This window comes from Pieris napi, chromosome 9 (assembly GCF_905475465.1).
Source record: "Pieris napi chromosome 9, ilPieNapi1.2, whole genome shotgun sequence".
NCBI lineage: Eukaryota > Metazoa > Arthropoda > Insecta > Lepidoptera > Pieridae > Pieris > Pieris napi.
The window spans coordinates 12,161,523-12,175,444 of NC_062242.1; the positions used below are offsets into that span (position 1 = coordinate 12,161,523).

Genomic DNA, 13,922 nt, shown 5'->3' on the forward strand with positions numbered 1-13,922 from the left:
TAAAAACTGAAGTTAATATTCTTCTTAATTGTAATGTCCTTTCAGAAGAACGCATTTTGACAAAACTCAGTGATATCCAGATTATTCATTCTGGATCTGGATAATAGGTGCTCCTCTCACACTTTGAAATCGATTTTCTTTTATTTTTTATAATATATATATTTTTTTTTTCTTCGTGTATGTTGTTTTCCTATAACTGCTTGTCACATTAATATTCTATTTTATTTTTCTTGTACCGAGCGAGCCGAGCTTGTGTGCCGAGCGTTGGCACGCTTTTATATATAAATAATAAAAATTATCTTAAATGAATACTAAAAGGTTATTTACCAAGAACACATAAGTAGCACCCCCTCCGCCGCCCCCTCCATCGTTGACGTGTGTGTTTCTAACTTCGTGGGTTTTGCTGGTAAATATCTGGTAAGTGTCGTTCGATTCCCGGCGAGAACACTCGTGGCCCTCTTGGGCTGATAATGTCTGAAAATATTAAAAATTTAATATTTATTTAAAAATATTGAAAATTGTAAAACGTATTCAGAATATTACAATGTAAAGCGCACTCTCTGTTTTCCCTTTTCTCTATTATTATATCTTTTATTATTATTATATATAAATACCTTTTTGCAAGCATTGAGTCCCTGTTGTCCAATCAACATATAGATCTTCTCAGAGCGATGCAACTCAAAGAGACCCCTCGCTTGGGCCCCATGAGAGACCCCTGCCCACATGGAGCCTAGGCCCCCACTGGCACCTGTTGCTATTATCCTAAAACACGTTAAGAGTCCCATTTCATTCTGAATTTTTGCCTGATTGAGTCAAGTAGCAGTGGTTTAAACTTTCATAGTTTAAACTTGGGTTTCTACTAATGGAGCTTTCTCTGAACGCAATAAACACTGGATGACCTGAGTCAGTCTGACGGTCTCTAAACTAAGTATCAGAGAGGTTAAGACATTATTTAGACATAGACATATCATTTATTACAAACGAAAACACACACTCATAAACACACAAAATAACAATAATCAAAGAAAAAAAATTAAGTAAAAGATCAATAAAAACTTTAGAGGTGTCAACTGTCAAGGGACACCCGGATGGAACGAAATTCCTTTCGATTAATTTATATGTTAATTGGTATCATAACAGTATGAAGGATTTTCTCCACACCAATCTTACGACGAAAAAAAAAAGCCAACATCACGAGGTGTTCCCAGGCGGAACACCACCAAGTACTGACCTCGCCCGACGTTGCTTAACTTCGGTGATCGGACGAGAACCGGTGTATTACAATAGCAAATAGCAAAAAAAGTGTCGTGACAACTTTTCGTAAGAATTTTTTCCGTCTAGCCCCCTTTCACAACGCGCGATAAGGAACTTCGTTCCAAAAGACAATAATGTGTTTGTGATAAATAGTTGCAGTGCAGCCTAGCAGTGTTGGCCTAGTGGCTTCAGCGTGTGACTCTCTTCCCTGAGGTCGTAGGATCCCCGGCTGTGCACCAATGGACTTTAACATTCGCTCGAACGGCGAAGGAAAGCATCGTGAGAAAACCGGCTTGCCTTAGACCCTAGAAGTCAAAGAAGGCTGATTCCCCTGCTTGCCTATTAGATTAACAAATGATCATGATACAGAAATCTGAGGCCCAGACCTAAAAAGGTTGTAACGCCATTGACTTATTTATTTTATAAATAAGTGATCATTCACAAATTATTGTACTCCATAAAGTTTAGCACAACACAACCATGTTTTATACAGATTATTCCAATTAACGCTTTATTTTCTTACTGGGAAATAGCCTTTTCTATAAAAATACTATTTTCATCTTAAATTCGGGTCAAGTTTACAATTTATCGTTTCCCGTAATCATATTTTGAATTTTAATCGGCTTAACTTTGTTTACGATTCATTTTAATTTTTGTTTACCAACAAAGTATTAGAACAAGTATTTTACTCTTTAACATTTATAATCTCTGTTCAATTGTATAGTATTATAAATACGTACCGCGGTCAGAAAGTATCTATGACCGATGCAACATTAAAAGAAATCGACACAAGACCTTTATTTTTAGTTTTATACTAGCTGATCCGGAAAAAGTTGTTTTGCCATGTACATATTATTTCTAGAAAACATTTTTATATTTCAATAAAAATAAATATCTACAGTAATAAAAAAATTGGGGTTGATCGTAGGGGGGTGAAAATTAGGGGTTGTATGTATTCTTTATCATAAAAAAATTGTCTAAACGATAACAAAAAAAAATATGGGGTGGACACCCCTTATTACTTAGGGGTTTGAAACATAGATAGTAGCCGATTCTCAGACTTACTGAATATGCATAATAAATTTGATAAGAATCGGTCGAGCCGTTCCGGAGGAGTACGGGAACGAACATTGTGATACGAGATTTTTATATATTAGATCTAACAAATCTTCTAGTATCCATAGATAGTTTCGACCTAATTCCTATTCACAGAGAAAAAAAGGCTAACTTTTTGACACTAGAATTTTAAATACTCACGTATACAATCCTTCGTTAGGCACCTCCCACACCTGTATCCCATTGTATGGTGGTGAATGAACCACTGTGACCGACGCAGAGGAGTTCTTGTACGCCGAGTCACACATCGTCTGGTTGGGGCCTAACCGACCAGTTGCTCCACACGTTGAGAAGCGGTATACTAAAAATAAAGGCAATTGAATTTCAATTCATAACAGTTTTAATGTTTATAATAAAAAAAACGTATGAATAGCATAAGAATGAGCTTTTTGGGAAGGGGAAGGGGGTGAGTTTTTAAGGGTAAAAATGGCTTATCTCGATTTCCGGTAAAACTAAAAGTCCTATGAAAAAAAGTCAAATAGCAAAGTTGTAGATAATAATAAAAAGATCTAAAACTATTGTATTTAAACATTTTTTCACATAACCTCAAAATTTAAGTAAAAAATTCAAAAATCAAGCTCTTGGTTTTTTATTTATATTTTACAAAAAAAAATTTTTCCACCAAATTTGGTAAAATATTTATTTTTTCAGCTTATTTTGAATTAATATCGAAAAAGCACCCTAATTTTCAATCGAAAATTCACCACGTGTATTATTTTTCTTTTATAAATTAATGATTATAATCAATTATTATTAACAAATACATATTTTACTTTTTAACGAATTTATAACACTATTTTTAAGCGTGTAAAATTAGCACGTTTTAACATATTAGCCGTAATTATTTGTATGAAGTTTATTGTAGTACATTGATGTAGATGATATTTACATATAATAATAGATACAGTTTCAAACCTAAGGTTCCGGGTTGAATTCCCGTGGGAAAATTATATAAATTAAATGTCATAGAACAGTTTTTTACGTACCAGTAGTATCAGTGAAGTCAGTATGAGGTGTAGTCTTCTCCTCAAACACGGGATCGTAATAATTATAATCTCCCAACTCAGTCGCATTTATATTTAGACCAAAACACTCCGGTGCCATAGAGAAGTCGTCTATCGCTGAGTCCGAATAGATTCTCATTCCCATACGAGTTTTAAATAGGAAATAGTATCTAAAAATTTATTGCAAATGTAGATTTTCGCTTTAGACTCATGTAATTTGTGTCAATACTTAGTGAATATTTCTAGAGAATCCTCTTGATAAAGTTTTCTTTCGAATAACAAACTAATAGCTATTAAAAAGAATAAAAGCTGGCGCGGACGCAGAGCTGACGGATAATAATAAACAGCTCAAATATAAGATTCTTAGCTCTAACTTTGATTTTTTTCCCTTCGGAACTCTTGGGCCGTGGGGTTCAAGTGCACAGACGCTAATTAAATATTTAAGTTGGCGCTTGATAGATAGTACCGGCGACCCCAGAGCTGGTGCTTTCGTCGCTCAACGAAGAAGTATCACAATACAGCGAGGAAATGCTGCCAGCATTAAAGATACACTGCCACAGGGATCAAGTGTTTAAATTTGTTTAAATTTTCTATTTATCAATTTTTATCAGGCTGATTTCTGATATAGGTTTCCCCTAGACCATTCTGCCCCATCTCTATGGCAGACCATTGGCCCATCTTTATACATGACGTCCCCTATCGCCTTCTAAGAAAAACTCCTAAATTGCTAGTAAAAACTCACCTGCTAGTAATATTTGGAAGAAAAATAGCGGCTCTGTACCAATTCTCTCCTTTATCCTTAGTGGAGAACCACAAGGACGTGGTGATGTTACCTCTAGATGTCAATTCCACAACATCTACGCTTAACGAGCCGTAATTACGTCCATTTTGTTGGTAATAGAAACGTATCTGTAATCAAGTGTTTATAGGAATAGATATTAAGGTTTTGTTACATAACGCCGATTATTAGGGACAAATTTATTCCTAGAAGTAAAAGTCAAAAGTCAAAATCATTTATTCATATAGGTAACACAATGTACACTAAACACTTCAAATAAAAATAAATAAATAAATGCTTCTAATTTTACATTTACTGCAAGTTCTCAAATCAAGGGCGTAGAACGGAAAATAACTGGAAATAAACTCTCCGCCACTCTTTTTAATCGCCTAGTTTTTTGTTTATTGAATATTTGTGGAAAAAAAAAGTTTTTGAAGCGTACACAAACCAACATAAATTTTTTTATATATATAGTCAGGTTTAGTCATGTTTTCTGGTGCTATGAATTGACTTTATATTTTTAAACGTTTCTTTAAAATGTTGATACTTTATTCGAGTTAATTTCAATATTATATTTAATTCGAGTTAATACTAAAAATGAAGCGATTTATATTTTTAGAAAGCTCCTCTGACGCAAAAGCTAGATAATGTCTCAGTAATAAGATAAATAAACTCACCGTACAACAATTGTAGTACTTTGAAGTGATATTCCCGTGCACTTTGGGTGGCGGATTGAAAATCACGGTCCGCATAACAGCCGTTGACGCGAAATCTGCTCTCTCCTTATTCGGTCCCGTCACGTTCATATTGACGAAGAAATAATACCCGAGACAAGAGGAAATTGTGTAGTTTCTATGTGCCGGGGATAAGGGGATGATGGGGCTGATGGTGGTGTATAGCAGTTGTGGTGGACCACAGGTGTGGTCGTAGTTGGGTCCCGTTTTGTCCGTGGGCGTTGGACCGCTGTGTCGCGACCATTTTAGTATTGGTCTGGAAAAAAGTTGTAAGTTAGGTTAGCTGTTTAAGAGTATTTTTTTAATTGGTTATCTATGGAGCAGCAGTAGTTTCGCTTCAGCGTGTGACTCTCATCCCTGAGGTCGTAGGTTGGATCCCCGGCTGTGCACCAATGGAGTTTCCTTCTAAGTGCGTTTTTACATTTGCTCGAACGGTGAAGGCAAATATCGCGAGGAAAAGTTTGCCTTTGACCCAAAAAGTCAAAGATACAGAAATCTGAGGCCCAGACCTAAAAAGGTTGTAGCGCCCCTGAATTTATTCTATCTAAGGCAAAATGGGTAACAGGCTCACAGGTTAATACCGCCCATGGACACTTACACTGCTGGAAAGCTCGTAAGTGCGTTGCCGGCCTTTAAAAAAATTGGCACCCTCATTTCTAATGACAGATAGTTTTATTCTTCTTATAGAATGAATATAATTTTTACAAATCGATTTTGGGACGACGGCTTTTTATAAAATCACGTTCTTTAATTAAAGACAATAATTCTATGTATTAGGTATCTATGTATTAGTAATACAATGTGTGAAACCTTAAAATCCTGGGTTTGAATCACGGGGAAATTATTCACAAACTCAGTAACAAATTGCCTTAAAAGTATGTATATATATATATATTATATACTTACTGAGGCACATTCTCAAATCCACAGGTGTCATGCTCAAAGTTGCAGTAGGAACCGTATGGCATTTTGACTGGAACAATATAGCGATGTTATAGATTTGTTTTGATGAGAACTTGGAGAAACTGATCGTGGTTGGTAACAGAACGCAAAAGATCACCAACCAGATGGACCGATCAAATGAAAGGCTCATCGTCCTCAAAACTGTACACTGTCTTAAGAGAGGCAGTACAGAAACCGGTGGAAACAGATAGTCCGCTCCAGAAGCTTTCTTGCTGACCACGACAGACATGAGCTGACGATTAAAGAGAGAGATAGTTTTGCGAATTGGTGAAGACCTACTTCTCAGTAACCAATTATTAAACGCACAATTATCTACATATGACATATGTGTATATAATACTAGCTGACCCGGCAAACGTTGTTTTGCCATGTATATTATTTCTAGGAAACATTTTTTATGTCAATAAACATTACTATTTAGTTTAATAAAAAAATAGACGTTCATCGTAGAGGGGTGAAAATAAAGCGTTGTATGTATTTTTGTATATCATAAATAAATAAAAACAAAAAAAAATTAAAAAAGGACACCCCTTATCACTTAGGGGTTTGACTTTGAAAGATAGATAGTATCCGATTCTAAGATTTACTGAATATGCATAAAAAATTACAAAATAATCGGTCGAGCCGTTTCGGAGGAGTATGGGAACGAACATTGTGACTCGAGAATTTTATATACATATATTTTTTATTTATACATTCACGCTTTTATCCCCTAGGCAGAAACCACGGATCTCCTCTGCATTCACACATGTTATGTTATGTACGAATTTGTAAATTCTCCGAGATAACTAGCATTGAAGGACCCTTATAACTGAGCCATTCCAATAGCGATAGCGACAGCGATCCGGTAGTCGGTACCAATAATGACAAGGTTGAAAGAAGGTCGCGGCATAAGCGATGCATTAGAGAACATCGAACTTGCATATGTCGGAATCGGTATCGCTGTAAAAAAGTCAAAAGAGTGAACGATAACTTACCACAATTCTGATGTTCATCCTGTCCATCATCGCAGTCTTTCACCAGATCACAAATTTGCTGCAACTTGATACATGAATCCTTCTGTAATAGCCAACACGTCAGGAAATATGGTTAGTGAAACTTAAATATTCAAAGCGCGAACTATGACCTCCCGTGCGTCAATATCAGCGAAATTCCTTTATAATAAGACACATTTAAGATCGAGCAAACAGCCCCCCAGCCCAGCCTTAGACCCCCCCCCTTTATTCATCAAAACTAACTTCTATACATTTTTTTTTTTCGAAAAAAATGACTGCTTTGAGAGGTATAAAGTTTTATACACACAATAATTTAATAAAAAAACAGTGGATTTTGTTCATACAAAAATGTTATTAAGACCTTGACATATGTTATAAAAAATAAAATGTAGTTATCTGGCTCTGTGTAGTAGTTTTTAACCCTTTCATACCTTCATAATCTTGCATTTAAGCTGTCTAAACTGGCACTCCCCGTTATACACAGGGGGTTCAGGCAAGCACTCCACCATACGAATGTTGTCTATGGCAATGTGTGGTAGTACATGAGACACGCTCACATAACTCGGCCGGGTTATCTCGATTATAATACGGACTTCTTGCTGTACTTTTCCAATCATAAATCGCATCGGTTGCCACCTGAAAATTATGAGACGGCGACACATGAGTGACATGATCTATAATGAAATTATATGACTGTTGAGATGACATTTTTAAGATTTTAACCTCTTAAGTGGGTTTAAACGTGAATGTAATTAAATGTAATGTTCAAATTTTAACTGGGTCATAAATTTTTCGATTTTAATTTCGTCTAATTTCGATATATTTTATACTTAACATAATTATGTACTTATCATAATTCCAAACGCACATGGTCATGGAATAAATCAATACGAAAAATAAAGAAAGGATGTTCCATGGATCCAGCTGCCCACTGAAGTATTTCCGAACCAATTCGACTTAGGGTCCTTCAAAAAACGACCGTATCAATTCTTAAAATTGGCTTAAGCCCTTGCCAGCCTTCTGGAAACGTGAGTGTCCATGGGCAGCGGTATAACTTAACATCCCCTCTTGCCCATTTGCCTCCTGATATAAAAAAATCTATCCTTCGATATATTTTTATATAAATTGTCTCTGCACATATACATTATGTAGCATTACGATCTAGCCTTAAGAATAATAAGTAATTTAAGTCTAACCTAATTTACTAATTTTAACGTAAGGAAGTGTCAAATAACACCACTGACAGTCTCTAAGGGGAAGACACTCCGTTCTTGTGTACTATTTTAAATCGTTAAGAGAAATAAATAAAATTGGAACTCACATTTCAACATTGTTCCCAGCAAATTCCTGAAGAATCCATTGCACTTCAGACATCGTTGACTCTGATACAAGTCGAATGCTAGCATTCTGCATCTTGCTCTGATGCATTTTCACTTCAAACTGTCAAAACAAACGTTATTTACACTAAACATAAAATATTCGTTTCCTTATAAATTTATAAACAACTGAATCAATCCAATTTTCAAAGTTATGTGCATATATTCTACGTAGAAATCCTTAATTCCTAACATAATCGTTTAATAAGTCAATAAGGAAGCATTTTAGGTGCTATTACAAATATAGATATATAGATATACATCTGCCTATGCTGAAGTCACAATAATCAATTTAATAAAAATTAAATAAAGTTAAAAAATTACTATTACTACTAAATTGGAAGTGTAACATTTTTTGTTTCTTGTAACATTTATGTTTACCATAATAGTCATGTATTGCAAAGATAGCTTGTAACATATATATTAGATATAGCATTATACATGATGTGGTGAATTTTAATAAAAAATAAATAAAAATAATTAAATTAATAATAAATTACCTTGCAAAACTCTCGGAGACCACGAAAAGGGGGTGACTTGATAACCATATTCTCCATTGTAGGGTCTACTGGTAAGTACAAGAAATGCCCTATAAATAAAAAAATAATTTAATTGAGTTTACCATTTAATAGAATGGAAATTTTATTTTAAATAAACGGCTCAAATATAAGAGTCTTTCCTCCAACTTTGATTTTGTTTCCTTTGGAGCAGAGACTCTTGGGCCGTGGGATTAAAGTGCACAGGCTGGTAGATTGTACCGGTGACCCCAGAGCTAGTGCTTTCCTGGCTCAACGAATAAGTATCGCAATACAGTGAGGAAATGCCAGCATTAAAGGTAAACTGCCACAGTGACCAAACTTTTTAAATTTGTTTTAATTTTCTATTAATCGATTTTTAATTATTATTTTAATATGTAGGTAGTTACAATGTCACACAGATACCCAAATAGCACCGTAAGCGTTAATGCAATCAATGCTTAGTCTTATTATTCCATTGTGTTCTACGAATCAAAGTTATCATGTAAGGGGTTTTAGCTGTAAGATTATAATTATATTAAAGGTAGTCTAATATCGACCACCATAGTGATAGGGTCTAACATCGACCAACTTAGAATAAGAGTCTCGTATCGACTATTAGTTAAGAATATTAAGTGTAATTTACTTAATAAAGTTTTCCTTTTTTAAAAAAACCTTTGATAACCGTCGCGATTTGACTGGCGCAGCCGGTAGGATATCCGTCGTGATCCTGTGCCTGTGAAGACTTAAAATCAGTCTGAGTATAGGGTTGCGCGTGTGTTTTTACGCATTAAACGGATATTTTACGACCAAACAAATAAGTCATTATTGATCGCGTAATTCGACGGTAAAAGGTAAAAAGTGAAAGAAGCAGAAGCAGTTATAAATAGAAGAAATGGGTTGCAGACTTATGTGAGTAAACCTCTTCGCATTCCAACCTGTCCCATTTTATTTCCGTTTGACTGTGTATTGTGTAAAATAGATTTAAGTAATTTTAAGTTGATAAAGATTTTAATTGAAATAAAAAGAGAATTATATTGAATTATTAAGTAAGTAAAGAAAATAAATTTATATTATTTTTAATTTTTATTGTAATAAATATTTTTTCTTAAAAATGCAAGAAATACGCACTATTCCAACTGATATTCTAAATATTATACCTAAGTTCGATGGGGAACAAAAACTATTAAATTTATTTTTAAAGAAAAGTGAGTATGTCATTAGAGCCTTTAGGCCAGAACGTCCGAATATAGCACAAGATATATACATATTTCATGTTATAACAAGCCGCCTTAGAGGTAAGGCAAGTCACTTGATTAGCGAGAGACAAGACATCAATAATTGGGAGGAGCTAAGAACAACTCTTATCCAACATTTCGGAGATCCTAGAACTGAAGAATGTATTTCGATTGAATTAGAAAATATTAAAATTAATCAAGGCGAGTCATATTTAAGCTTTTGTAATCGAATCCAAAGCGTCCGTAGCACATTATTTTCAAAAATTAATTTAATAGAGGACGAGAATATTAAGAACGCGAAGATGAATATATATAACCATACATGTTTAAATGTTTTCCTTTTCAATTTGCCCGAAGATATGATACGCGTTGTCCGATTACATAGATGTACAACTCTAGAAGACGCGCTCAGTGTAGTAATGGAAGAAGTAAATTTCCTTAACCAATATAAATCACGGAGTGTTAATAGACAAAAATATACTCAAAATATTAATGAAAAAAATAATTTAACACAAAATAATTTTCCACAAAATAATTTACCACAAAATAATTTATCACGAAATAATTTTTCACAAAATAATTTTAATAAGTTTAATCAATTACCCCAATACCAAAATAAGCCTCCAATGAATTTCAAATTCGGAATACAATCACAACAACAACCTCAAGGATTTAAACCTAATTTCTCTAATTTTAAATTCGGTACCAACCAAAAGCAAGGGATATATAATCCTAATAATCCTAATAATTCACAATTTAAGTTTGGTGGTGGACCACCTCAATTTGGATACAGGCAATTCCCCCAAACAACGAATCAACAACAATTTAACACGTTCACTGCGTAACAGGCCGATATCAGCCTGCCGCGGTATTTCCGCTGGTGCGGACGAAGAAATCTATGTCCCTCTCGCTGGTGCGTAACGATTATCTCAGGTGTTTGTAAAAATTCGACAGGGACAAATATATATTTCATCTTGCGGTCAAAATTGTAGGTTTTCCCCATCAAAACATAACGGCAGGCTTTTATCGACCTACCACGCACTGACGCTGCTTTGTATCCGCTGAGTGCGGCAGTGGGCCTATTTCAGCCCGCCCACCCAACAGGCAGCTGGCGACCCGATACCGCACAGAGCGCGCGCCCGGCCAATTAGTGTTGTGCTATCTAACTGATCTAACGTAGCGTTCGATAAAATCAACGATGGCAAGCAATATAAGAAAAATACAAATTTTGGAAAATAGAGTAATTCTCCTTGCAGTTATTGACAGTGATAGTGACAGCAGTGAAGAAATATTTTCCACTAAGAAAAATAAAAAGTATTTCTGTTTCCAAGACAGGCATACATAAGTAAAAAAATACATTTTCAGTTCTTTTACGACAATTCTGTTTTATTTTCGATATCCCCTTATTTCTCTGTCCCATCACTACTAAAAATATAATCAAGTGCGGTTCAGGTCGACATCGGCCTGCCGCTTTTCCTGCTTTATTGCTCATTTCCTATTTGGCAGATCCCGGGGCGAATCAAACCTAAGGAAGTTGGGTTCAAGGTCATTCTAACAATATAAAAAAATATATTATACATTATGTTTCCACAAAGTTATAGCAATTTAATCTATCCTAGTGCTGTTGGGTCTAGAAAGACCTGCCACGCACCGGCAGAAATATCATTGGGGGCGCATTTTGGCCCGCCGCCGCACCTAATTAAGAATTATGATTTTACTTGCCGCAGTGAACGTGTTAAATTCGGTATCCCACAAAATCATCAACCAAAACCGGTGCATAGGTATGATAACGATGTATCGATGCGAACGGCGCCTCAAGCTAAGCCGAATTTTATGACACCAAGAACATCAAATAATTTATTTTATACAAATTACATGAACGACGATATGAATAACTACACAGATTACGATCATGAAACATTTTATACACACGAAGATAATTATCCCTATGAATATTATAATATAGATCCGAATGATTTTACACCAGATAATTATTGTCAATTAGAACAAAATTCAGAAGAAGCGGTTGACACCTCAGAACCTGAAAATTTTCATACACAAGCCTCAATAACCGACAAACCGAAGTAATACAATTAAATCATCACGGTGCTTTAAAGTTGCCACATATTGAAATTCCCGAAATAAATAGTAAGTTTATGATAGACACAGGTAGTTCACGATCCTTTATAAGTCCTAAAATAGTCAATAAATATTTGTCAGAATTTAAATATTATGAGCCATTCGAAGTCGTGAGTACACACGCACAGAGTCACCATAACGAAGTAATTTATATACCTCTCTTTAAAACTTTTTGTAGTACAGATTATCATAAATTTTATATCTATAATGTGGATAGCGATTATGGCGGTTTAATAGGATCAGACTTATTAAAACAACTTGACGCTAATATAGACATGAAAAATCAAATTTTAAGAACTCGTGACACAGAAATACCAATTATTTATAGTCCACCTTTTGGCATTCATGTTGATGCACGATCTGAAACTCGTGTTAAGGTTCCTGTTAATCTTCCTAATGGACAAGCAATATTAAATTCAATTAATTTTGGTAAAGGTATAAGAACACCATCTGCTCTTGTAAAATGCGAAAACGGTTATGCTACCACTATAATACAGAATGCAACTGATAAAAACTATAAAATTAAATTCACTAAACCTCTAATGGTTACAAGTTACAATAATTTGTGTTTTGAATATAGAGATATTTTTTACAGCGAGCATATACCATTAAGTTTTTCTAATCAAGTTAAGCATAGAACACGTATTAAATTAAATGCTTTAGGTAAAAACGATAAAGATAATCAATCAATGGTAGTTAATGTAGATAACTCTGATAGAAATCTTGATGACTATATTCAAGAATTAACCGATTCAATAACACGATTAGGACAAAACAACCAAAGTAAAGAACCTGAAAATGATAACAGTAACTCTATGTCTTTTTCTGAAGCATCTAGGACTATTCCATCTCGAATTAATTCCAGGTCATCATCGCGTACATTAACAATAAACTCTAGTACAGATACAGCACATTCTGCTGATGATATGGATACTGATGGCATTCCCATACTTTACGAAGCTATAGATACAAAACCAAACCAAATATTAATATACCCATGGTTTAAAAATGAACTTTCAGTTAAAATTCGCTCACATCCCAAGCAAAAGATTTTAGAGGTTCACTTACCCCTAGATAATTCCGAGTTAATAAAAAAATTTCTTAAAGAATATATTAGACCCAAAATTAAATACTTTATCTATTACGAAAATAAAGCACACCGACAATTATTCACACAAGTATTAATTTCATTATTTAGAAAAGAAACCGTAAAGCTTTATGAATGCACTGAAAGAGTAATAAATGTCACTGACGAAAAAGAACAAGAGGAAATAGTAATGAAGTATCACGTAGGCAAAACCTGTCACCGAGGTATTAAAGAAACAATTTCTCATTTAAAACGAGTTTATTTTTGGACAAATTTAGAAGAAACCGTAACCAGTTTAATAAATTCATGCGACACTTGTAAACGTATGAAATACGATCGTAGACCATTTAAACCTCAATTACAACTTACACAAACTCAATCAAGACCTTTTCAAGAATTATTTATAGATTTATTCTCCATAGAAGGAAAATATTACTTAACCATATTAGACGCATTTAGTAAGTTAGCACAAGCTTTTGAAATCCCAGATAGATCAACACCTGAAGTAGTCAGGGCACTTATAAAGTATTTTTCATTCTACGGCGTACCTACTAAAATCAGTTCAGACCCTGGTTCTGAATTCAATAATAAACTCATGAAAGACTTAATGACATTATATAAAATAGACATTCACATAGGCACCCCTAACAATCCAAACTCAATGGGATTAATAGAACGATTCCATTCCACAATTTTAGAAATATATAGACTTGCGAAATATGA

The 13,922-nt window shown here is 34.4% G+C and overlaps 1 protein-coding gene across 1 annotated transcript in view; it reads right to left on the bottom strand.

The window, feature by feature from the left end:
• LOC125052218 (ALK tyrosine kinase receptor) overlaps positions 1 to 13,922 on the bottom strand; it is a 38,225-nt gene that overhangs the window by 16,742 nt on the left and 7,561 nt on the right. The window contains exons 2-12 of the mRNA XM_047652898.1: positions 8,721 to 8,809; positions 8,166 to 8,284; positions 7,276 to 7,480; positions 6,827 to 6,908; positions 5,793 to 5,859; positions 4,830 to 5,142; positions 4,117 to 4,283; positions 3,357 to 3,544; positions 2,512 to 2,671; positions 615 to 762; positions 328 to 474 (exon numbers count right to left, since the gene is read on the bottom strand). Of these exons, the coding sequence (XP_047508854.1) occupies positions 328 to 474; positions 615 to 762; positions 2,512 to 2,671; positions 3,357 to 3,544; positions 4,117 to 4,283; positions 4,830 to 5,142; positions 5,793 to 5,859; positions 6,827 to 6,908; positions 7,276 to 7,480; positions 8,166 to 8,284; positions 8,721 to 8,809 (1,685 nt within the window). The remainder of the gene's footprint in view (positions 1 to 327; positions 475 to 614; positions 763 to 2,511; positions 2,672 to 3,356; positions 3,545 to 4,116; positions 4,284 to 4,829; positions 5,143 to 5,792; positions 5,860 to 6,826; positions 6,909 to 7,275; positions 7,481 to 8,165; positions 8,285 to 8,720; positions 8,810 to 13,922) is intronic.